Source organism: Dermacentor silvarum, chromosome 9 (assembly GCF_013339745.2).
Source record: "Dermacentor silvarum isolate Dsil-2018 chromosome 9, BIME_Dsil_1.4, whole genome shotgun sequence".
Classification (NCBI taxonomy): domain Eukaryota; kingdom Metazoa; phylum Arthropoda; class Arachnida; order Ixodida; family Ixodidae; genus Dermacentor; species Dermacentor silvarum.
This window is the reverse complement of record NC_051162.1, coordinates 1,049,433-1,075,536: the sequence shown is the minus strand read 5'-3', so window position 1 is coordinate 1,075,536 and position 26,104 is coordinate 1,049,433. Positions and strand designations below refer to the sequence as shown.

The 26,104-nt window shown below is 51.8% G+C and overlaps 1 protein-coding gene and 1 pseudogene across 3 annotated transcripts in view; one reads left to right on the top strand and one right to left on the bottom strand.

The window, feature by feature from the left end:
• The window catches only part of LOC119465099 (rho GTPase-activating protein 1), a 262,330-nt gene that overhangs the window by 212,909 nt on the left and 23,317 nt on the right, over positions 1-26,104 (top strand). For all 3 annotated transcript variants that reach the window (XM_049656190.1, XM_049656191.1, XM_037725901.2), the window contains one exon: positions 8,888-8,994. In XM_049656190.1, the coding sequence (XP_049512147.1) occupies positions 8,888-8,994 (107 nt within the window). The remainder of the gene's footprint in view (positions 1-8,887; positions 8,995-26,104) is intronic.
• Positions 22,615-23,260, bottom strand: LOC125940254 (uncharacterized; annotated as a pseudogene).

The window sequence follows — 26,104 nt, the reverse complement described above, 5'->3', positions numbered from 1 at the left end:
CCGCGCGTAGCCAGAGCCGTTGGAGACCCGAGGTGGCACGGCGTCCGCAGCGCGATCTCGCCGCACAGTCGGACTGCAGAGGCGCGCGGACGACTCCCGCGAGCCTCGCCAACTTGTGACGCTCGCGCGCCGCGCGTAGCCAGAGCCGTTGGAGACCCGAGGTGGCACGGCGTCCGCAGCGCGATCTCGCCGCACAGTCGGACTGCAGAGGCGCGCGGACGACTCCCGCGAGCCTCGCCAACTTGTGACGCTCGCGCGCCGCGCGTAGCCAGAGCCGTTGGAGACCCGAGGTGGCACGGCGTCCGCAGCGCGATCTCGCCGCACAGTCGGACTGCAGAGGCGCGCGGACGACTCCCGCGAGCCTCGCCAACTTGTGACGCTCGCGCGCCGCGCGTAGCCAGAGCCGTTGGAGACCCGAGGTGGCACGGCGTCCGCAGCGCGATCTCGCCGCACAGTCGGACTGCAGAGGCGCGCGGACGACTCCCGCGAGCCTCGCCAACTTGTGACGCTCGCGCGCCGCGCGTAGCCAGAGCCGTTGGAGACCCGAGGTGGCACGGCGTCCGCAGCGCGATCTCGCCGCACAGTCGGACTGCAGAGGCGCGCGGACGACTCCCGCGAGCCTCGCCAACTTGTGACGCTCGCGCGCCGCGCGTAGCCAGAGCCGTTGGAGACCCGAGGTGGCACGGCGTCCGCAGCGCGATCTCGCCGCACAGTCGGACTGCAGAGGCGCGCGGACGACTCCCGCGAGCCTCGCCAACTTGTGACGCTCGCGCGCCGCGCGTAGCCAGAGCCGTTGGAGACCCGAGGTGGCACGGCGTCCGCAGCGCGATCTCGCCGCACAGTCGGACTGCAGAGGCGCGCGGACGACTCCCGCGAGCCTCGCCAACTTGTGACGCTCGCGCGCCGCGCGTAGCCAGAGCCGTTGGAGACCCGAGGTGGCACGGCGTCCGCAGCGCGATCTCGCCGCACAGTCGGACTGCAGAGGCGCGCGGACGACTCCCGCGAGCCTCGCCAACTTGTGACGCTCGCGCGCCGCGCGTAGCCAGAGCCGTTGGAGACCCGAGGTGGCACGGCGTCCGCAGCGCGATCTCGCCGCACAGTCGGACTGCAGAGGCGCGCGGACGACTCCCGCGAGCCTCGCCAACTTGTGACGCTCGCGCGCCGCGCGTAGCCAGAGCCGTTGGAGACCCGAGGTGGCACGGCGTCCGCAGCGCGATCTCGCCGCACAGTCGGACTGCAGAGGCGCGCGGACGACTCCCGCGAGCCTCGCCAACTTGTGACGCTCGCGCGCCGCGCGTAGCCAGAGCCGTTGGAGACCCGAGGTGGCACGGCGTCCGCAGCGCGATCTCGCCGCACAGTCGGACTGCAGAGGCGCGCGGACGACTCCCGCGAGCCTCGCCAACTTGTGACGCTCGCGCGCCGCGCGTAGCCAGAGCCGTTGGAGACCCGAGGTGGCACGGCGTCCGCAGCGCGATCTCGCCGCACAGTCGGACTGCAGAGGCGCGCGGACGACTCCTGCGAGCCTCGCCAACTTGTGACGCTCGCGCGCCGCGCGTAGCCAGAGCCGTTGGAGACCCGAGGTGGCACGGCGTCCGCAGCGCGATCTCGCCACACAGTCGGACTGCAGAGGCGCGCGGACGACTCCCGCGAGCCTCGCCAACTTGTGACGCTCGCGCGCCGCGCGTAGCCAGAGCCGTTGGAGACCCGAGGTGGCACGGCGTCCGCAGCGCGATCTCGCACAACAGTCGGACTGCAGAGAAGCGTGGACGACTCCCGCGAGCCTCGCCAACTTGTGACGCTCGCGCGCCGCGCCTAGCCAGAGCCGTTGGAGACCCGAGGTGGCACGGCGTCCGCAGCGCGATCTCGCCGCACAGTCGGACTGCAGAGGCGCGCGGACGACTCCCGCGAGCCTCGCCAACTTGTGACGCTCGCGCGCCGCGCGTAGCCAGAGCCGTTGGAGACCCGAGGTGGCACGGCGTCCGCAGCGCGATCTCGCCACACAGTCGGACTGCAGAGGCGCGCGGACGACTCCCGCGAGCCTCGCCAACTTGTGACGCTCGCGCGCCGCGCGTAGCCAGAGCCGTTGGAGACCCGAGGTGGCACGGCGTCCGCAGCGCGATCTCGCCGCACAGTCGGACTGCAGAGGCGCGCGGACGACTCCCGCGAGCCTCGCCAACTTGTGACGCTCGCGCGCCGCGCGTAGCCAGAGCCGTTGAGTCCCGAGGTGGCACGACGTCCGCAGCGCGATCTCGCCGCACTGTCGGACTGCAGAGGCGCGCGGACGACTCCCGCGAGCCTCGCCAACTTGTGACGCTCGCGCGCCGCGCGTAGCCAGAGCCGTTGGAGACCCGAGGTGGCACGGCGTCCGCAGCGCGATCTCGCCACACAGTCGGACTGCAGAGGCGCGCGGACGACTCTCGCGAGCCTCGCCAACTTGTGACGCTCGCGCGCCGCGCGTAGCCAGAGCCGTTGGAGACCCGAGGTGGCACGGCGTCCGCAGCGCGATCTCGCCGCACAGTCGGACTGCAGAGGCGCGCGGACGACTCCCGCGAGCCTCGCCAACTTGTGACGCTCGCGCGCCGCGCGTAGCCAGAGCCGTTGGAGACCCGAGGTGGCACAGCGTCCGCAGCGCGATCTCGCCGCACAGTCGGACTGCAGAGGCGCGCGGACGACTCCTGCGAGCCTCGCCAACTTGTGACGCTCGCGCGCCGCGCGTAGCCAGAGCCGTTGGAGACCCGAGGTGGCACGGCGTCCGCAGCGCGATCTCGCCGCACAGTCGGACTGCAGAGGCGCGCGGACGACTCCCTGCGAGCCTCGCCAACTTGTGACGCTCGCGCGCCGCGCGTAGCCAGAGCCGTTGGAGACCCGAGGTGGCACGGCGTCCGCAGCGCGATCTCGCCGCACAGTCGGACTGCAGAGGCGCGCGGACGACTCCCTGCGAGCCTCGCCAACTTGTGACGCTCGCGCGCCGCGCGTAGCCAGAGCCGTTGGAGACCCGAGGTGGCACGGCGTCCGCAGCGCGATCTCGCCGCACAGTTGGACTGCAGAGGCGCGCGGACGACTCCCGCGAGCCTCGCCAACTTGTGACGCTCGCGCGCTGCGCCTAGCCAGAGCCGTTGGAGACCCGAGGTGGCACGGCGTCCGCAGCGCGATCTCGCCGCACAGTCGGACTGCAGAGGCGCGCGGACGACTCCCGCGAGCCTCGCCAACTTGTGACGCTCGCGCGCCGCGCGTAGCCAGAGCCGTTAGAGACCCGAGGTGGCACGGCGTCCGCAGCGCGATCTCGCCGCACAGTCGGACTGCAGAGGCGCGCGGACGACTCCCGCGAGCCTCGCCAACTTGTGACGCTCGCGCGCCGCGCGTAGCCAGAGCCGTTGGAGACCCGAGGTGGCACGGCGTCCGCAGCGCGATCTCGCCGCACAGTCGGACTGCAGAGGCGCGCGGACGACTCCCGCGAGCCTCGCCAACTTGTGACGCTCGCGCGCCGCGCGTAGCCAGAGCCGTTGGAGACCCGAGGTGGCACGGCGTCCGCAGCGCGATCTCGCCACACAGTCGGACTGCAGAGGCGCGTGGACGACTCCCGCGACACTCGCCAACTTGTGACGCTCGCGCGCCGCGCGTAGCCAGAGCCGTTGGAGACCCGAGGTGGCACGGCGTCCGCAGCGCGATCTCGCCGCACAGTCGGACTGCAGAGGCGCGCGGACGACTCCCTGCGAGTCTCGCCAACTTGTGACGCTCGCGCGCCGCGCGTAGCCAGAGCCGTTGGAGACCCGAGGTGGCACGGCGTCCGCAGCGCGATCTCGCCACACAGTCGGACTGCAGAGGCGCGCGGACGACTCCTGCGAGCCTCGCCAACTTGTGACGCTCGCGCGCCGCGCGTAGCCAGAGCCGTTGGAGACCCGAGGTGGCACTGCGTCCGCAGCGCGATCTCGCCACGCAGTCGGACTGCAGAGGCGCGCGGACGACTCCTGCGAGCCTCGCCAACTTGTGACGCTCGCGCGCCGCGCGTAGCCAGAGCCGTTGGAGACCCGAGGTGGCACGGCGTCCGCAGCGCGATCTCGCCGCACAGTCGGACTGCAGAGGCGCGCGGACGACTCCTGCGAGCCTCGCCAACTTGTGACGCTCGCGCGCCGCGCGTAGCCAGAGCCGTTGGAGACCCGAGGTGGCACGGCGTCCGCAGCGCGATCTCGCCGCACAGTCGGACTGCAGAGGGGCGCGGACGACTCCTGCGAGCCTCGCCAACTTGTGACGCTCGCGCGCCGCGCGTAGCCAGAGCCGTTGGAGACCCGAGGTGGCACGGCGTCCGCAGCGCGATCTCGCCACACAGTCGGACTGCAGAGGCGCGCGGACTCGTGACGCTCGCGTGCCGCGCGTAGCCGGAGCCGAGCGTCACGGAGATCTTTCGAATCTAACACCCCCCCTCACTTTGGGCATCGCGATCATGAAAAAAGGGGGTGCTTAGAATCGAGTGAATACGGTATATATATATAAGTCAGAAGCACAACTTCGCGGTTATCTTAGGTTTAATATTTTCCCAACAGTTTCGGTCGGTGGACCGACCGAATTTTGCCAGAAATCTTCGCTTGCGGGAATATTTTCATGATAAACCCAGCCGAACAGCATTCCCCGGAGCATCAGGAACAAATTGGTCACCACTAGATCAGAGGGACAGATATTTGGAAATGTATATATCCGCCGTCCAAAAAGATATCATGAGAGCATGCTCAAAAGTGAAACCCTTTCGACAAAACTTGTCGTACGAAGAGCGCAAATCGTTGGACTCACTGAGCCGTCGATCAGATGTTGTAATTAAACCTGCGGATAAGGGTGGCGCAATAGTAATATTGGATAAGGTCGACTACCTGAAAGAAGGATATCGACAATTAGAAAATAAGGAATTCTATACGGAACTCACAGAGGACCCCACTAAATTGTTCGAATCAGAAATATGCCGCGAATTAAATTCACTGCACAAGGAGGGGAAAATATCTAAAGATATGCTTAAAGCAATGCTGCCGATTCAGCCAGCCCCTGGTCGTTTTTATTTGCTACCCAAAATCCACAAAACTAACCACCCCGGTCGCCCTATTGTCTCAAGCAACGGCACGGTAACAGAAAGAATTTCAAGTGCCTTAGACTTCATAATTAAGGACATAGTCCCGACCATTCCATCTTACATTCAGGACACCAACCAATTTCTTCGCACAATAACTGGACTAGAGATCCCCGAAGAAAGCTTCCTGGTGACAATGGATGTAATATCCCTATACACAAACATACCACAAGCAGAGGGCATTGGCGCGACAGTCAACGCTTACATGAACGCAAACACGCCTGTAAGTCTAGACGAGGACACGCTGTCAACGCTACTGCGGTTAGTACTAGGATACAATAACTTTGAATTTGACGAGAAACACTTCCTCCAGATAAGCAGAACGGCAATGGGCACGAAGATGGCTCCTAATTATGCGAATATTTTTATGGCATCACTTGAAGAACCTTTTCTTGCGGCCAGACCTTTGAAGCCGCTCATCTACAAAAGGTTCTTAGACGACATATTCTTTATTTGGCACCACGACGAAGAAAGTCTCCTTAAATTTGTAGCAGATTTTAATTCAGTTCATCCGTCAATCGCTTTCACTTACAGCTATTCTAAATCAGCTGTAAACTTTCTTGATGTCACGGTACAAATTAAAGATAATCGCATATTCACAACCTTATATAAAAAGCCAACAGACCGCCACCAATATCTTCATTTCAAAAGTAGCCATCCACAACATTGCAAGAAAGCCATCTCGTATTCACAGGCCCACCGATACCGCCGCATCTGCTCTGACGAGAAAGACTTCCAATGTCATGCAAAGGAACTCAGAACGGCCCTGGTGGCGAAGCACTACCCGGAACGTATTGTTGATGATGCTATAAGCCGAGCACAAGCCTTAGACAGAAATGAAATTTTGACTGGCTCAAAGCCCCGCCATCCGAAAAACCAAACCAACCTTATCCTCACCTACTCATCTACATTACCGCACGTGAACAACATCCTAGCCAAACACTTTAATATCATTCAGCAGAGCACACGTTTGTCTTCAATTTTCACAGAGCCACCCCGAGTTGTCTATCGCCGGGGAAGAAATCTAAGAGATATCCTCGTCAGAGCTAGGACAACCACGGTTCAAAACATAGAATCAGGCTGCAGACCTTGTGGTAAACCCCGCTGCAAGGTCTGTAAGCACATGACTTCAACCTGTCTTGCTAAGGCTACTTCCTCTGATTTCGCATTCAAAATTAAGGAACCTCTAAATTGTGACAGCAGCAATGTGATCTACATGCTCCATTGTGAAGTCTGCGACCAACAGTATATAGGCCAGACTGGAACCGCGTTCAGACTCCGTCTAAACAACCACAGAGCTCACACCCGCGCACTACCACATCTCCCATTCTCAAAGCATATCAGTCTGCCTGAGCATTCATTTGATAAAATACGTGTCACTCTTCTCCAGTCAGGCTTCCGCTCTTCTCGTGAACGGGAACAAAGAGAGTCATATTTTATCCACAAATTTAGAACAATCACGCACGGCATAAATGAACACATGGGAAACCTCTCGTTTCTTTGTCCATAAGTTAAATTAGCTAAAATCAGAACTTAATCCCTGCATGGGCAAGCCGAACACGTGTGTGATGTCGAAAGAATGCCCACTACCGCAGTGGGGGAGCGGACCAAACCACCCACATTATTGTGCCTTGCTTTTTAATTTCATGCTTATTTTGCCACGCTGTTACTATTATATTTGCAGGTTATTTCTTCTTGTTTCGTGTTTCTCGTGTTTTGCCCTTGCTTTTCAATTTCAACTTCATGCTGATTTCGCCAGGCTGTTACTGTCATATTTTCAGGCTGCTTCTTCGTATTTCGTGTTTTTCGTGTTTTGCCCTTGCTTTTCAATTTCATGCTGATTTCGCCACGCTGTTACTACATTTGCAGGTTATTTCTTCTTCTTTCGTGTTTCTCGTCTTTCGCCCTTTACTTTGTCTGGCACGACCAGGTCTTGGTGTCTTTCCTTTAACTCTCTTTCCTTTAACTCTCCCTCTTTTTTTTCTTTTTTTTTTTTCTTTTTTTTCATGCTCAACTTAACATGACAGGCGTGTCCGCCAATTGTGCATGTGTAAGACGCTTACCAGCGACCTTGCCCTAAGCTTCGTCTGGCACGACCAGGTCTTGGTGTCTTTCCTTTAACTCTCTCTCTCTGTCCTTTTTTTTTTAACATGACAGGCGTGTCCATCAATTGTGCATGTGAAACACGCTTAACAGCGACCTTGCCCTTTGCTTTGTCAGGCAGGACCAGGTCTTGGGGTCTTTCCTTTAACTCTCCATTCTCTTTTTTTTTTTTTTTGCATGTTCAACTTTGTCATATATCTCTCTATCTCTCCTTTCTCACCTTTTTTTGGCGCCTTCTTTCTCTGCCTGAAGATATAAAAAGACTGTTGCAAGATTTTCCTGTATCCCTTGAAAAAGGTCGGTCCACCGACCGAAACTGTTGGGAAAATATTAAACCTAAGATAACCGCGAAGTTGTGCTTCTGACTTTCCTAAATACGCTTGGCCCATTGAAAAATCCAGTTACTTATATATATATATATATATATATATATATATATATATATATATATATATATAATATATTTTCATAATTTGAAATAAGCATCTAAGCAGAATAAAATGTAGTGTATTTAGCGATTATTAACTTAACTAGAGAGTACTGTTGTAATATTTCGAATTAGTATGTGCTACGTTTCACTGCTGGTGGCTGCTTTTCCAGCCAAGCAAAAGCTAACAAATTATTTATTGATTTAAGCAAACGCTAAAGGCAAATTTTAGGCCTAACTATAATGTAAAATTACACTCGGCATTCTTTTTGTGCCGAGTGATGACTTAGTCGCAGAGAAACCAGTATCAAAAACAGTAGATTGCACAAAAAAAAATGTGAGGAGAAATATGGCATGCAAACATGTTGGCTTAGTTCAGGTGCTCTTGACTGCTTTTACTGCTGGTCAGTGTCGTGTGCTCCAAGTTCGAAGGCTGTGCACATGGATTAACGGCAATGCAAAGACACCTGCGAGTTCTTCTGTAGGAAAACTCAACAAAATTGGTGAAGTGCCCGTTTTAATTCCCATTCAGATGTGATTATGTTTTGATAAGTGGTTGACTACTAGCTAGTGACTAATCATACATTGGGTGCATGATGTCACCAAGATTCTACATTGGCACAGCAGTGGTGCTAGAGATTCCCTACGTCGACGTCGCTTCCTTGCTTGAAAGGGTAAACATGGCATCACATCAATCCTTTGGAGACGATTGACGACGTTCATGTGATTAGAAATCTTTCTTATGACGGTGGTGTGATTGGTGACGATATGTTTTATATGTTTTATATATGAAGAGCAACACATATCCAGTGACTCAAGTTGGCATCAAAAGAAAACGGTTAGATCCAGACATAAATAGATACCGGAAAGTGCGTGAAAAGCTAAGAATGCTAATTGGGGGGATTAAGTATTTTTTGGGGGGTGGGGGGACTAGTGTTGCACTGTGGGCTTGTTGGTATGCCATCTTGGAATACTATTGTAGCACGTACAGACAAGAACACAAGAAGGCACATGAAAGACACAGACATGTTAACACAGCACCGTGCCCATGTCTTTCATGCACCTTCTTGTGTCCTTGTCTGTGTGCACTTCAGTAGTATTCCGAGTCGGGCAGACCATTTTTCCGGTTTTCAGATTTCCACAGAACTTGTTTCCTTATGAATTCTCTTGCATTCAAAATGTTCTCAGTGAGAGTGATGTCTAGCACCTTAACACGAGCTAACACTTTCTCTGTCTCCCCTCAGAGTTGGACCAGTCTGAGAAGCTGGCGCAGGCCCGCTCCTTGCTGCTGGAGCGGCTGCCAGAGGACAACTACAAGCTGCTCAAGTACATTGTCGAGTTTCTGGCCAAGGTCAGCACTGTGTTTCTGTTGCGCTGCTAAGCACGAGGTCGCGAGTGCGAATGCCGACTGCGGCAGCCGCATTTTGATGGTGGCGAACATTCGTGTAGTACTTAGATTTATTGGTGCACATTAAAGTGGTCATAATGATCCAGATCACCCCTGATAACCAGATTGTGGTTTTGGCACGTAACACTTCAGAATTTAATTTCATTAAGCATTGTTTCTGATACTGCATTGAAGTCCAATGTTCGAGAGTTCCAAATACCGTCAAATTCTGCTATGTTGAAGAGTTCTGCCACATTGGTGTTTTGATCCAATCAGAAGACAGGGTGTAGCTGCCTTGTAAGCCAGTGAGAGTGGACAAGTTAGTGAATTCCACAATAGCATTCCTGTAGTACAACTCTTCCTATTTGCAAACAGTGTGACGTAAATGCGGCTGCCCCCTCCCATCTGCCACACCTTCGAAGTGGGCGCTGGTTGGTAAAAGACATTCATGTTACCTGTTCTCTCTGCATAAGAGTACTGCTTGTATGTCAACTACCACCATTGTAATTCCGGGATATTGCTATGTTTTGAAGTGACACGCATCTACGAACTGTGCTTGGAAAGTATAATCGTCCCCATTTTACCACCACAACAATGTAGCATTGTTGCCAAGTGCATGGTTCCCTAAGTCAGCATGTAGTGATTTCCTAAGAATGTGCCTCTTTCGTAAATCAAACCGCCACAGGAATTTATTACTCTTCTAAAGCAAACATTTTATCGTGGAATATGCACATTTTCCCAGTGCCAAAATAATACTTTGCTTAAATGACTGGTCTTTGGACAAAAATTTGCATTGCATTGTCATGAAGGTACTAATTTGTGCCCCACTTACACTGTAGTGTTAACCGATATGCAAGATGCACTTCGTCTACAACTATCAGCCATACCCGTCATGACAGCTCAGTAGAGCCTTAAATTCAGACAAGAGAGAAACACTTGTTGCCGTGTTTTAGGAGCACGCTAAGAGACTCCAGATGGCAAAAATTAACCCAGAGCCCCATAAGGCGCTGTGCAGGTTAGCGATGTTAAACACCATAATTTAATTTTACTTTTTAGCCATGGTCATGTGAATGTGCAAAGCAAAAGCATACATAGTCCGTTGCACAGTAACTTTTCTGTGCCTGATGCCTGCAAAGTGTCTGCTGCTTCCCTTTGCTGCTGTCAACTTTGTAAGACCCAACCTTTGCATGTTTATGCGCACCATCACAGCATAAAGTTTGTACTGTTAACGTAAGTTCAAAAAAGAAAGCTTAGTTTTAAGACTCATGAGGTCTTTGTTAAAATGTGATAATTTCAGTGTTTTGCATTTTGTGCATTCCCCGTGGTGAAATGTAAACATGCAGCTGTGGCAGTGGTCAAAACATGCTAGGAGCTCAGATATAGTCATACCTTTCAATCAGTTATGCTCAAACGAAGGTTTTTTTCTTTTTTCTTTTTGGCACACAGCACAGATGGCACCGAGATGCATGCGCTCACTAATCATTATGTCCCATTAATTCTCACCTGTTAAAGAATTACGGGTCCTGAGGCTCTATCAGCGCCTGATCACTACGACTGACCTTATTACATGCAAAACGAATACACAGTTTCACAAGTGAGATTTATTGCTGAGCTGTAAAGATGTAAAGATGCAGACACACACGGAAGCATACACGCGCGTGCGCGCGCTCACGCACACACACACATCTGAAATGATGAAAAATCTATATTATTCATCGCACAATCAATCACAGACCACCACGTGGTTCATGTTTGCAAGTAAAATTACCAGATTTTCATCATGCAGTGTACCACATACCACTGTTCTCTGACACACAATACTGCTAATCTGGCTGACAAGAGAATTGTGGAGGCTCACGTTAAAGAAAAAGAAAAAAAAATCACCAGCCTTTCCCCTGTTGAGGAAAGTGGGGTAGGCGAAGCTTGTGGTATGGCAACGCTGTCGCAGGCGTTCTGCTCCGTTTGCCTTAAACTCAGGGTCGGTGGCCTATCGCTGATGTTTGGCCTCAACATCGCGCTGCCGTAACTCCAGGTCTGCAGCTCTTTGCTGATGTTTCACCTGAGCTTCGGAAGCCCTCTCGCTAGACGACGAGCCCTTTCCTGAGCGACTTCGCGCCGCCGATGCACGCAGCCTGATCGTCTATGGAGCGTATCATCTGCGACCTTCCCATCCGGTCGCCGAAACTGCTCTGAGGCGAGGAAAGCCCGGTGGAGTGTGCACCAACCCCCTTTCCTTCCCTTTCCCTCCCTGCGACACACCAAACCAGCGGAGCTGAAATGTGCGGCCCCGGTATGAGCCATACGTGATTTCTTTCTTCCTTCCTTCCTTTCTCATCCCTGGCTCATACCCATATATCCAATGCAGCTATGTGCCACACGTCATTTTATTATTGTTAATTGTGACGTAACTGACGAGCATGTGATGTTCTTGATGCCATGACCTATCAGTCATGTTTGTCATACATTCGTACCCTTCCATGCCAATTTTGGTATATACCAAGCAAATCAGACCCGAGTTTTTGACAGGTTTTCGATAGAGTTTTAGCGTGACTCTATCACCACCGCCGACACTTGTGAGGCAATACTAGCTTCGCAATAGAGATACCAGCATAGTAGAGATACCAGCAGTCATAGAGACATTGCGTAATCAAGGAGTACAGGAGGCATACGTGAATATCTTCGCAAATATCTACAAGGATTCCACAGCTACCTTGGTTCTCCACAAGAAAGTAGAAAGTTACCTATCAAGAAAGGGGTCAGGCAAGGAGACACAATCTCTCCAATGCTATTCACTGCATGCTTAGAAGAAGTATTCAAGCTCTTAGACTGGGAAGGCTTAGGAGTGAGGATCAACGGTGAATATCTCGGCAACCTTCGGTTTGCAGATGACATTGTCCCATTCAGCAACAATGGAGATGAATTACAGCAAATTATTAAGGACTTTAATCGAGAAAGTTTAAAAATTGGGTTGAAGATGAATATGCAGAAGACAAAGATAAAGTTCAATAGCCTGGCAAGGGAACAAGAATTCAAGATCGCCAGTCAGCCTCTAGAGTCTGTAAAGGAGTACGTTTATCTAGGTCAATTACACACAGGGGACCCTGATGATGAGAAAGAAATTTGCAAAGTAAAATTGGGTTGGAGTGCATACGGCAGGCATTGCCATATCCTGACTGGGAGCTTACGACTGGGAGCTTACCACTGTCATTGAAAGGAAAAGTGTACAATCATTGCATTCTACCAGTGCTAACATATGGGGCAGAAACTTGGAGGTTAACAAAGAAGCTCGAGAACAAGTTAAGGACCGCACAAAGAGCGATGGAACGAAAAGTCTTAGGAGTAACGTTAAGAGACAGGAAGAGACTGGTGTAGATCAGAGAACAAACGGGGATAGCCGAGATTCTAGTTGACATTAACCGGAAGAAATGGAGCTGGGCAGGCCATGTAATGTGTAGGATGGATAACCGATGGACCATTAGGGTCCATCGGTATTGAATACTAAACACTGGCGCTAGGGCTTAGTACAGTTACATAAAAAATTAAGAGAAGGGAAGTGCAGTCAAGGTCGGCAGAAAACCAGATGGGATGATGAAGTTAGGAAACTTGCAGGCGCAAGTTGGAATACGCTAGCGCAAGACAGGGGTAATTGGAGATCGCAGGGAGAGGCCTTCGTCCTGCAGTGGATATAAAATATAGGCTGATGATGATGATGATGATGACTAGCTTCGCTTGGAAAAACATGCGTCCACGTGGTGCCCAGCTACACCAAGCACTGCATAACTCTGCATCACGCACAATGCCAGCGGCGACTGTGTTTTGCCAACCAGGGTCACTGCACGTGCGCTGGTGATGTCACAGCGCGATGTCACCGGCGCGGTGTGACATACCCCAGGAGAGGTCTATTGTTCACACTTTATGACTGGACTTCCAGAGTGAGGCCAGTCGCTTTCCTTGGTGTGTTATGCTCACCATAAAGTTTCTTATAATCAACTAAAGGATAAAGAGGGCGCAGCAGTGTTGTTGCACCAAGCGGATGCTTTGCTTTGGCATCATTTTCAGAGAACCAGGACACCCTGATGAAAATTGTTTTGTCTGTCACAATGGCTTGGTCACCATTACAACGGCATCATAAATGCAGTTTTTCCCCCTCCATCATCACGTCACAACCAGGGCGGATCCAGGTTTTTTCTGAGGGGGGGGTCAGCTTCTGTCAATGATGATGATGATGATAGTAGCCTTTCTTAATTACCGAAATTCACAGTTTCTGCTCACGATAAACCGGCGTTTTATACGGCTAGAGCAACACTTGTAGCCCGCCGTGGTGGCTCAGTCAGTTCAGGCGTTGCGCTGCTGAGCACGAGGGCAGCCGCATTTCGATGCAGGCGAAATGCAAAAACGCCCATGTGCTTGCGCTGTAGTGCACGTTAAAGAAACCCAGGTGGTCAAAATTAATCCGGAGCCTTCCACTATGGCATGCCTCATAATCAGAACTGGTTTTGGCACATGAAACCCCAGAAAGAGGAAAAAGACCTGTAGCGAAGCCAGGTATCGGTTTCTCCAAGCTTATAGGAAAAGGACGTTGGCCAATACAGCCATGTGCTTGGCGGCTGTGCCTGATAATACAGGGTGTTCAAAACTAAGCTTTATGGTTTTCTTAAAATTAGGCACTGGGAGGCACGCGAAGACCACCTGTACAAATAAGTTATGTGGCCAGGGGGGCACAAAGTGAGATGATAATTATCGCTGTGAGCAGCCCAATTAACTAAAATTTAACAATTATTTTTTGTCGACTGCAGTAAGTGGGTATGTTTGTATTGAAAACTTAGAGGCAGTTGTGTTTCTACACAGTATCAGTCGGAAGAATTATTCTAGCGTGTCCGTGCTCCGAGATATCCGACTCCAAATTTCAATTGTCGTACTGCGCAGAGTTATCAAGTCAACGCGAGAGCGGTTTATGCTTTGTGGCGTTCTTTAGGGCGTTCACATCTTGATCGGTGAAGTGCTGTCATGAGATTTGTGCATGACAACACCAAACTTAAAGCGGCAGTATGAAATATTTGTTAGCATAGCTAAAAGGTTTCTGCTGTTGATGGTGCAGTTGTTGCTCTTGATTTCAATAAAACTTAAAATACTTAGAAATCAGCAGTCACTTTATTTGCGTAGCCCAGGCAAGGACCATGCCCGGTCGTCTAGTCACCATTACGCACATGCACTGCCCTCAGGCTTCTCCGCTCGCGCCATTATCTCGGCATGGCAGCTGCTACCATCTTTACAGGCTGTGCGGTTGCGTGTTACAACAGCGGTTACGGATTCTTAGATTTTTTTAAATTTCACCAGCTGTGAGGGGAAGGGGGACAGTTATTATGTTTGCCAATGCCTCCGCCCCGTTGTCAGACTAAACGCCGCACGCAACAGCCGCGTCACATCAGGGAGGAGTTGAATGCGTAATTATGCGAACGACAATTAAAATTTGGAGTTGGATATCTCGGAGTGCAGACATGCTAGAAGAAATCTTCCAAGTGAAACTGTGTAGAAACACGACTGCCTCTAACTTTTGAATACAAACATACACACTTACTGCAGTCAATAAAAAGTTAATTATTCAATTTTATTTAATTCAGCTGCTAACAACGATAATTATCATCTCACTTTGTGTCCCCCTGGCCACATAACGTATTTGCGCAGATGGTCTTCACGTGCCTCCCAATGCCCAATTTTAAGAAAACCATAAAGCTTAATTTTGAACACCTGGTATATCTAGCCTGTATTGTTTCTTAAAATAAAATTTGGGATGATCTGTTGCAGGTTAGTTATAAATGCGCAAGCATGCGTCCGTTTTTGGAGTTTTGTTGGGACACCTTGATTTCCTTAAGAAGATCCTTTGTGTTCAGCTGAGACACCTTCGTTTGCTTTGGAGAACTAACTCCCGTATTCTCAAACAGCCCTCGACTCGAAGCTCTTACTCCACTCCACCTTGTTGAGCACAGCGCCGCCTCTCGACTGAGAAAGACGCGACAATTCTAAAGAATTCCCGTGAATGATCATGAAGCTCAGTGACCACTTCTTTGGAGGGATGGCGGTGCTATCTTTCCTCTTGAGGCGAGGTGTTGTGTTGACTAGAGGAACGTTCTTGAATACGGGCGTAATGCCCTGCTCCAACGCGGCAACCACTACACTGGGTGTTTGCGATATGCGAATCACCACGTATGAAGACTCACGACGCCACCTACAAGAAGAACGATGTGGCGTGTTAGCCGAGAGCGCGAGCCAGCGTCTTCATGTTTTGTTTCCCCCTCGATGTCATCCTTTTACACAAAGCGCGCATCTTCTCCCGTTTCTCTAACCACGCGACGCCATCCTAGGCCCACGCGCTGGCGTTGGCCGCTAATGTCACGCTCCCCCACTTCGCAGACGCGGCTCAAGGCTTCGCCCCGCTATGCAAGAACGCCCACTCAGAAAAACGGATCCGGCGGGTTTGAGCCTCCTATGCTTCATGTACGACAATAAAACTGTGAAGTTACAATGAAAAACTTGTAGCGTACAAACGGTACTGTGCTCGTGCTGGATAATGTCAACGTGTAACTGTGATCACAATGAGTGCTACAGTTAAAAAAGTTGCCTATGCGTAGTTCTTAGTTGAGCTGTTAGTTGTTATTATTTATATATAAACACTTCAGTGAGAGATCTCTTTCATTAAGCAGATTGGTCGCGGAACCGATGACACCCCAGGGGGAACTAAGTTAATCAGGCGCGAAGGCGCTCACGCGCACATTGGCGTGCTTGGCAAAAGGGACGTCCCCTCATTCATTCGACGCCACTGACGGGACGAGTAAGGCACGGCCGGTGCCAGAAGGTCCAAGGTGTTCATGACAAAAAATAACTACGGCAACTTCGCGACACCACACCCCTACGGAATACAACTAAGCTTGTGAGCGAGCTAGCTTTACTTCTACATGGCTGCTGCCACTGGTACTCGCGAAAAATACTTTTGAAGAATGCTGGTGCCCATATTTTTTTACGACAGGGCCATCCCCCTGCCAGCGAGGGGTCGATGCAGAAATCTGAGGGGGGGGTCAGAACATCCGGACATCTTCCCTGGATCTGCACCTGGTCACAACAGTTTGTTTTGAATACGAACTCACTGGCGCTAGGGCTTAGTACAGTTACATAAAAAATTAAGAGTACCTGCATGTTACTAAAATACCAGGAAAGACAAGAAGATAGGCACACACGGTGCGTTTATTTCGGTTTAGTGTTTCCATTTTCGTAGTATACTACTAGTTATAATTTAAGCAAGATGCAGCAAAACGAAGCATGACGCTTTATGGAGATTTCATTCTAAACATTCATTCACTCATTTGCGCATCCATCCACGTCTTAGGCCAAGTCAAGTTCAAGACAAATTGAACACTCAATATCGCAAAACTGAGCTGTCACTCCATATCCCAGAATATAAGCACAGCTCAGTCGAGATATCCTGGATTGTTCTTTATGTAGCACTGCAAGTAATATTGTGCTCATTGGCCATCACTGGCCCTTGCACCACGAAACCCCAAGCATCATCATTGCTCCAATAAAGATCTCCTGATGAGACAGTTGCACATTGCTGTCTTCACAAAGCTCTTTGCATGCACTTTTTTAGAGGGCACCACACTGCACCTAACTCCTGCCTTGAGGTGCTGCTTTATTTGGTTGCTTTATTTTGTTGCACTAGCGCACCCAGGATCTCTACCAGGGGGCGGTGGCCGGAAGCAAGCGCTTTGCATAATATGCAATTTCCTTGCTTTAGCCACAGGAATCCAACAGCAAATAAAATGCCTGATAACTATAATACTATAATGACACCAAGGATGATGACGATGTTTATTTCTTCAGCATTTTACTCAACGTAATTGAAGAGAGTGAATAAATACATAGTGATAGAGTGTTCTTGTTAATCAGGTAAATTCGACCTCAAGCCACCTTCTGACTTTTAATGACAATGGGAACAAAGCACTGAAGGCACACGTTGGACTGTTGGGGCTGGACGTGTGAGGGGGAGGGGGGTTGACTCGGCCTCAGGAGGGGGGGGGGTACAACACCCGAACCCCCCCCCCCGTCGGTGCGCCACTGTTTTGTTGGGGACCCCAACTCTTTCATTGGCTAAAAGTAAATTAAGTTCACCGACATTTGAAGCAAAGGCAGGTAGCTATGATGTGCTACAAAACCGACACACTAGTGCTAGTACGTGGTCGGTGCAAGGAAGGTGGCTAGCAAACATCATCACTTCTATCAGCCTAATGAAATTTAGAGTTTTACGAAAACTACATTGACTTAAAGGGCCTGTCTACTGCTTAGAACATGTCTTTGGATTATGGTGGGATTGAGAATATCGTCTGTCGCATTGACGGAAGCGAGCATGCGTTTACTCTATAAACAAGGAATCATATGTTTAATTTGGCTCTGAAAGTGTTGTAGAAATAGCATCAAGCAGTGTGAACCGCGTGTACTGTCGCCTTACCTAAAACTCGAGCAGGGAGAGTTATCTTGCTTACATACATTGACGTAGTGCTTGAAATTATATTTTGTGCGCTTCTGCTGACTTTGCATCATATAGTAATTTCGTTTTTATTTACAGTTAATGCATGTTTAAAAGTGGTGCTGCCTTTGTGAAAATCAACAGACTGGTGCGTCACTAGGTTCTCAAGTTCTGAACATGATGACATGCAACAGTGGGAGTGGTGCAAGGGTTGCTGTTGTGTTCAGGATGTGAAAAATGCATGGCGCAGTTAAGGCGGTGCCATGACAGACATTCCTTACCACAATGTGCTAGGGTGCCACGAAAGAGACTTGGATTTCAGCAGCACAAAGCTGCGCACGTGAGATTATAGGCAACTGAGAGAGAAAGAAACAAAAAACTGATGACTTATGAAACCAATTATGTGCTGAGGATGGCTGTTGGCGTTATCATTTCAGTGTTTAAAGGGACACTAAAGGAAAATATTAATTCAAACTAATCAATGCACGAGAACGTCTAAGGCGCCAATATTGTTGAGAACAGAGCCTTAGCAATTGAGAAAATTTAGTAAATGCAGGACACGGTTTGAGACTCCACTGGGACATTGAAGTACTAGCCCGACAACGTAGCTTCTCCTCATTATAATTCTGTAACTAGTACTCGATAATGAAAAAATTATTGCATTGCATTGCATTATAAGACGGAAGAAAGTGCTACTTGCCTACTTCTATTCGATTCTTAAAAACAAATTTTTTTGCATTACCCTTCAAAAACGATGCGAGCAAGCAAAAGGTTTCGGTTTTACCAGGGGCCGGAAACTGCCGATACCTCCCATGGGACGCTCGGTCCCATGCCGATACGCGGCGGCAGCGCCGTTTTCACCACTGGCGGCTGCCGAATATCCTACTGAAAATAATTGACAAACAAAAAAAGGCCTCCATGACGTCACTGATGAGGTTAGAAAGTAGAGAGAGAATGCGTAGCTGGGAGGAGGAGGGTTGCTGATGAAGTCCGCCTTTCCCACTTTGCTTGCAAGCGGACTCTCTTGCAGCGACATTGGCCAAATTGCGGAGCAGAAACCGCTTAAGTGTGTCGTGTATTAGGAAGCGCTTTCTTCCTACCAGGTTTACCTTGCAAGCTGCTATTCATTTTCTAAACCACTGGGACATTTCTCCTACGCACCAATGCCAAGCAATTATAATGAATATTTATATAGCGAACCGTCGTTAATTACCAATATTCGCAGTTAATATTGTCACGAGTCAACGCGAAACAAGAGACAACATGTTGGACAAGACGGCGGAACAGCTTAAGAATCACCAGAACAAAGACATCTTCTTCGTCTTCGAATTACCCTGTCCTACCACTCAGAGTCAGTTAAAGCACATATTGTCATCGTCGTTTAAATGTCTACATAGAGTACGCATCATTTGCTTTCTCTCTAAAAGAGCATCGCCCCGATGCTAGACAATAAAGTTCGCTTGGTGAAAATGAAAGTCGCTCGTACAGTCACTTGATGACGTAGGGCTTCATGCGCACTACGTGCACAAGTTCAGAATGGTGTTGGCGGCGCCTTGTGCAGTAAGGGCTATCTGGAACGACCTCATATGTGACGTCACTTAGCCGACACAGCACTTTATAGGGTCCGAAATACCGCCTCAGCAGCTTCGCGGATAATGCCCGTTTTCGTATAGGCGTCCAGGCTATACCTGTTTGTCACCGGTTTCATAAGTTACAGGCCTATGGTGGGCATTATAGTGACCTGCATCGCATTCTTGCTGCTGGTGTATTCGCACGCGTGCGAGCTGCCTGGCTTCTTCTGCACGTTGCGTAAACGCATCGGCATCCGTGTCAATGTCGTCAGGTTCGTGTGGTAGCATGGTGTCGAGCATCGTCCTTACTTCACGTCTGTGGACAAGGCTGAATGGAGTCATCCGTGTAGTTTATTGTTTAGCCGTGTTATAAGCAAACATGACATACAAACGTGACAAACAAACGCAGAATGTGGTCCCAATCTTTGTGCTCTATAGTCACGTACATGTAAAGCATGTCTTCAAGTGTTTTGTTCAGGTGCTCTGTTAGTCGGTTTGTTTGTGGATGGTAGGCCGTTGGGGTCTTTCGATGAGTTGTGCCACTGAGCATCAGGACGTGATCTAAAAGCGCGGCTGTGAATGCGGTGCCTCAGTCTGTTATGGTGATGGTTGGTGCGCCATGTCTCAGCACAACATTGTCTATGAAAAATCGGGCTACCCATGCTGCTGTGCCTCTCTGGATAGCTTTTGTTTCGGCGTAGCGAGTAAAATAGTCAGTTGCTACAATAACCCAGCGGTTACCAGTAGTAGAGGTAGGAAGCGGACTCAAGAGGTCCATTCCGAGCTGGTCAAATGGCGTTTGCGGTACTTGAACAGGTTGTAGTAAACCGGCTGGTTTCGTTGGAGGTGACTTCCGCCGCTGACACTCTAGGCAGGTCCGAACGTGATGTTTCACAGCAACGGGCAGTCCTGGCCAATAGTATCTTTGTCGCACTCTGTTCAGTGTCCGCGTATATCTTAGATGCCCAGAAGTGACCTCGTTGTGGCATGCTTCCAGTATTTCACTACGACGAGCAAATAGCTTGATCCGCTCGATGAGAAGTTCAATTTGTATAGAACTTTGTTCCTTAAGCAAAACGATGATAATCCTCTTGTGAAAGCTTTAGGTGCTGTCTGAGTTCGTCCGTCCAAGAAATTAATCAGCCCAAGCAACTCAGGGTCATCATGTTGTTGTTTTGCAATGGTAGACGTGTCGAGAAGACCGAGGAATGCTGTTTCCTCTTCATCAGTCGAAGGAGATGACTCTATGGGTGACCGAGACAGGCAGTCAGTGTCGGTATGCCGTCTCCCTGACTTGTGCAAGGCCGTCATATAAAACTCTTGCAGTCTCAGGCTCCAACGTGCTAATCGCCCGGAAAGATCTTTCAGATTTGTGAGTCAGCAAAGCGAATAATGGTTGCTGATAACTTTGAAGTGGCAACCGTACAAATAAGGGCGAAATTTTGTAACTGCCCATACCACGGCGAGACATTCTTTCTCGGTTGTAGAGTACTTTGCTTCTGCGCATGAGAGCGTTCTGCTTGCATAAGCGATCACTCTTTCTGTGTCCTCCAGGCACTGCACAAGAACAGCTCCGAGATCAACATTGCTGGCATCAGTGTAAAGCATTGTCGGAGCTGTCTCGTCAAAGTGGGCAAGCACAGGGGGCGTTTGTAACCGGTTTCGCAAATCATCAAATGCAGCTTGCTGTTCGTTGCCCCCATACAAACGCAACGTCATCTCTCGTGAGGCGAGTTAACAGCGACGCAATGCGAGCAAAGTCTGCAATAAACCGCCGATAATGTGCACAGAGGCCGAGAAAGCGCCTGACAGCCTTTTTATCTGAAGGAACAGGGAACTGTGCGACAGTGGCAATTTTTTCAGGATTCGGGCGGACTCCCGCGTGGCTGACGACATGGCCAAGGAACTCTAGCTCCTCAAAGCAAAAGTGGCATTTCTCCGGCTTTAGGGGGAGGCCGGCAGACCGTATAGACTGCAAAACTGCTTCAAGCCGTTCAAGGTGCTCTTTAAACGTTGCAGAAAACACTATGACGTCGTCGAGATAGAATTAGCAGGTTTTCCACTTCATCCCCGAAAGCACGGTATTCATAAGCCGTTGAAAAGTAGCAGGTGCGGAGCACAAGCTGAAAGGCAAGACCTTAAATTTGTATAGTTCATCTGGCGTGACAAAGGCGGTTTTCTCACGGTCTCTCAGGTTTACTTCAATTTGCCAATACCCGCTTTTTAAGTCCATTGAAGAGAAATAATGAGCGTTTCGAAGCCTATCAAGTGAATCGTCCATGCGGGGAAGTGGATACACATCCTTTTTTGTCACCTGATTTAGCTTTCGATAATCCACACAAAAATGCAGGCTGCTGTCCTTCTTCTTTACCAAGAGAGAGAAGTCATAAGGGAAAGACAGGGAGGTTAACCAGGCTGAGCCCGGTAGGCTACCCTGCACTGGGGAAGGGGGAGAAGGGAAAACTACAGGTGATGCCCAGGGGCTCTTGGAAGGCTGAATCACATCGTCTTCAAGCATTTGGTTTACCTGCTGCTGTATCGCTTCACGTTCTTTTGGGGCCACACGATAAGGGTTTTGCTGAATCGATCTCACTTCGTCCTCTGTGATGATGTGGTGCTCGGTTAGGGGCGTCCGACTGACTCTTGACGTCGTCGCAAAGCAGTCGTGGAACTCGGCCAGTAGCGCAAGAAGTCGTTCTCGCTCGTGTTGCGGTAAAGTAGTTTTTACGTCAAGCACAGGTGCTGGGTCTTGTGCATGCGCTTCTTCTAGTACTGAAAAGCACCCACGAACATCAGCGACATCGTCAAAATAGGCCACAGCTGTGCCCTTTGGTAGGTGCCGTTGCTCTGTGCTAAAATTGGTCAACAACAGGTTCGTGCACCCATCGGTGATATTTACGATGCCTCGTGCAACGGTGATACCGTTAGTAAATAACAAGGGGATACTTGGTCTGCAACTCCATCACAATCAAACGGTACATCACATGCGACCGAAACAAGGATACATGACCGAGGTGGGACGATCACGTCGTTTTCGATTAGACGACAGGCGTTGCGTTTTGGCGATAAGCAGGGAATTAAATCCGGAGTCCCGGGAAACGTAATCAAGCGGTCCGGGATGGTGATTACGGCGTCGTATTCCCGTAGAAATCCTGCGGTGGGATTATTGGGGGTTTTTCATCGTCTTGTCAGCCCGCAACCATACCCCCAGAGGTCGTCGCCGTTGTGGTGGGAGGGTTCGAGCCGAGGCGGCCGAGGAGGCAGGCTGAAGCCCGAGGGCCGCGGAGTAAAGACACACGCTCCGAGTCCCCAGCAGAAGTGCCCCCGTTTATTCACAGCACAGCCTTTATATGCTACATCCTATAGAGGGCGCCTCATAATCGGCTTAGCACTCGCGCCCTCTACATCCCCCCTTTTGGGAAAGTAACAGAAAGCAACCCCTTGCTCTCAGGTATACAACGTAATGACAAATGTCTCATGGCACGTTCTACAAGTTCAGCCGCACCGGCGGCCTAACACAACGTCCAGACCGAGTGCGTACAACTGACCCAGGCGGTCTTGAGGGAGTAGCCGGGGCAACCGGTGGCGATGCAACTGGTAGAGGAGTAAGTGCCCTGGGAGTTGGACTGCTGCACACAGGCTCTGGGCGAGTTGGAGTCTGTGGCAGGCTTTCAGATCCTCGTGTCCGTGGACTGGAGCTGCCGAGGTCTAGACCACCTGATGACGGAGACTGCTGCGGAACCAGATGTCTCCGGTTGCGGACGAGAGCACCTGCATCCGTCTGGACCACGTAGGAGCGTGGACGCTGCGCTGGGCTAAGAACAGTGCCAGCACAATCTGTGTCGCGAATCCACACTCTCTCTCCCTCCTCCAGGGGCCGCAAATCTTGTGCAGCATGTCGACGGTCAAAATCTTGACGCTGGCGACGTCGTTGGGTAGTGTCACGCCGGTGGAAGTCGGCAGCGTTAGGTGGTTCTGGAAGCAACGCGGCCATGGGGACCGGAAGGCGAGTCCTGAGGCTGCGCCCCATGAGCAGCTGAGCAGGGCTGTACCCGGTCACGCCAGGTGCGTTGCGGTATGCCAAGAGGGCCAAAGGCCAGTCCGGAGACTTCTTGAAGAGTTCCTTAACCGTCCGCACCATACGCTCGACTTCCCCATTAGACTGCGGGTACCTGGGACTGCTGGTGACGTGGGAGAATCCGTAGCTCTGGGCGAAGACGCGGAATTCTGCCGACGAAAATTGAGGCCCATTATCGCTGACGAGGGTCTCTGGGATCCCATGCCTTGCGAAGACACTTTTGATGATGGAGATCACCGCTGTAGACGTCGTCGAGCGAAGGGACAGCACTTCAGGGTACCTCGAGTAGTAATCTACGAGGAGAAGGTAGTCGGCTTCGTGATGAAATATGTCCACCCCGACTCGCTCCCAGGGACGGCTAGGCGTCACGGTAGGCAGCAGTGGCTCTGCTCGCTGGACCCGCGTGGTAGCACAGTTGGGACAGTTCTCCACCATTGTCTTGATCTGACTCCCCATGGTCGGCCACCAGACAGCTCCCCTGGCGATGGCGCGGCAACGGTTCACTCCGAGGTGTCCGTCATGGATGAGGGAGAGGACGTGCTTCCGCAGAGAAGCGGGCACCAGCAGGCGTCCACCGCAGAGGAGAAGGCCGTCACCAATACTGAACTCGGCCCGATGAGCCCAGAACTGAGCCATGCTGAGAGGCAGATTCTCTTTCCTAGGCCACCCTTGCTCACAGTACAACTTGAGCTGCGCGCACTCCCCATCTGCAGCCTGGTGAGCTCGGAAGTCGTCGAGGAGGACTGCAAATGTAGGAGGGATAGCACGGAGTGCTTCTTGAACGTACAGCTCCACCTTGTCAACAGCTGGAGTCGCTGGCAGCTGGACGACTGGGTCCCTTGAGAGTGCATCTGCGGTGGCCAGCTGTTTCCCAGGAACGTACTTGACATCAAACTGGTACTGGAGAAGGCGGATGCGGAAGCGCTGGATTCGTGGTGGCATGAGATCGAGATCCGCGGTTCCTAGGAGCTGTACTAACGGCTTATGGTCGGTCTCGAGGGTGAAACGAAGACCCCGAAGAAACTCGTCGAATCGGTTGATGGCCCAGGTGGCAGCCAGTGCCTCCTTTTCGATCTGGCTGTACCTCCGTTCCGTTTCAGTCAGCGCTCGAGAGGCGTATGCAACTGGTCGGCGCTCCCCTGATGGCTGGTCTTGAAGGAGGACAGCACCCAACCCGAAGGAACTGGCATCTGCGGAGACTGTCGTCAACAGTGCAGGGTTGTACCTTGCGAGGCAGATGTCCGACGACAGCATGCTCTTGAGCTTTTCAAATGCTGAAGCCTGCGCTGGTCCCCATGTCCAGGCTGCAAGCTTGTTCAGGAGACTTCTGATTGGCGCAGTCGCAGTCGTTTGAGAGAGGCCCGGGAGGAAGCGACCGACATGGTTGAGCATACCGAGAAAACGTTGGACACCATGAACGTCCTGAGGAGCTGGCATGCGCTGAATGGCGGCCACTTTCTCTGGATCCGGAGTGATGCCATTGGCACCGACGACAACGCCAAGGAACCGCACGCTGGACACGCCGAAAGTGCACTTGGCAGCGTTGAGGGTGACCCCCGCTTGTTGGAGGCGACCAAGGACTGCCTGGAGGCGTTGGTCGTGTTCTTCTGTGGTGCGGCCAAACACAAGGATGTCGTCCATAAGGTTAACAACACCAGCCAACCCTTCCAGCAGGCGAGACATCTGACGCTGGAAGTATTCCGGGGCCGATGTTATGCCGAATGGGAGGCGGCAGTAGCAATACCTGCCAAACGGAGTGATGAAAGTCGTGTACTTCTGGGAGTCGCGCGCCAGGCGTACTTGGTGGAAGCCTGAAGTTGCGTCCAACTTCGAGAAAACGCGTGCGTCACCGAGAAGTCCGAGGGTTTGGTCGACGGTCGGGAGTACGTGGCGTTCACGCAGAACGACTTGGTTGAGTTTGGTCAAATCAACGCACAGGCGGTAACCCCCCGCTGGCTTCGGGACGACGACAAGTCCCGCGCACCAGTCCGTCGGTTCGTCGACGCACCGGATCACGCCCTCCTGCTCCATCTTGTCGAGCTCCTTTTTGACTACGTCTCGTAGCGGTATCGGGATACGCCGGGCTGTGCTGAGGGCATACGGTACCGCGTCAGGCTTGATACGTATCGTGTACTCTTCCGGAAACGTGCCCAGGCCGGTGAAAAGGGCTGGAGGGACTTCACGAGGTGGTGCGTCCGGCAGAGCTGGTGCGACGGCGCCGACAAACTTGACGACCCCAAGGGCAACGATAGCGGGATAGCCGAGAAGTGGCTGCTCTTGTCCCGCAACGACGTAGAGGCGCTCGTTGACTTGCCTGCCTCTCCAAGACAGCGCCGCGTCGAAGGTGCCGAGAAGCTTCAGGGCTTGTTTCCCGGGTCCGAAAAGTTCTTCGCCTCGCGGCTTATCGAGGACGGCTGGGCAGCCGGGAAACGTGCGTGGAACCACCGAGACGTCGGCTCCAGAGTCCACTTTGAAGACGAGAGGGTTCCCGTTGACACGCACCTCAACGTACCGCCCGTTGCGGGCCACCGCCGCGACGGAGTGGAGCTCGACGGATCCGAGGCGCTTCCCTGAGCGACATACCGCCGCGAAGTGGCCTCGCTTCTTGCAGTGGTTACAGACCGCTTTGGCCGCTGGACAGTCAGACCGTCGGTGAAACTCGTGACCGCAAAATCCGCATTGCCTACTTAGGCCTAGGCCGCATTTCAAAGCCTCGCCAGCTCTGTTGCTCGAGTGCGAACCGTCGGGTCGGTCACGTGACGCAAAGTCAGCAAAGTTGCCAGAGTCCCGTCTATTGCGTCGTCCGCGTGCACGCTGCGCGGGTTTACGCGAAGTCGCCGCGTCCACGTGAGCTGCCGTAAGCGGTTGCCCAGCGGTGAGGGACAGGCGTTGTCTTTCGCGTTCGGC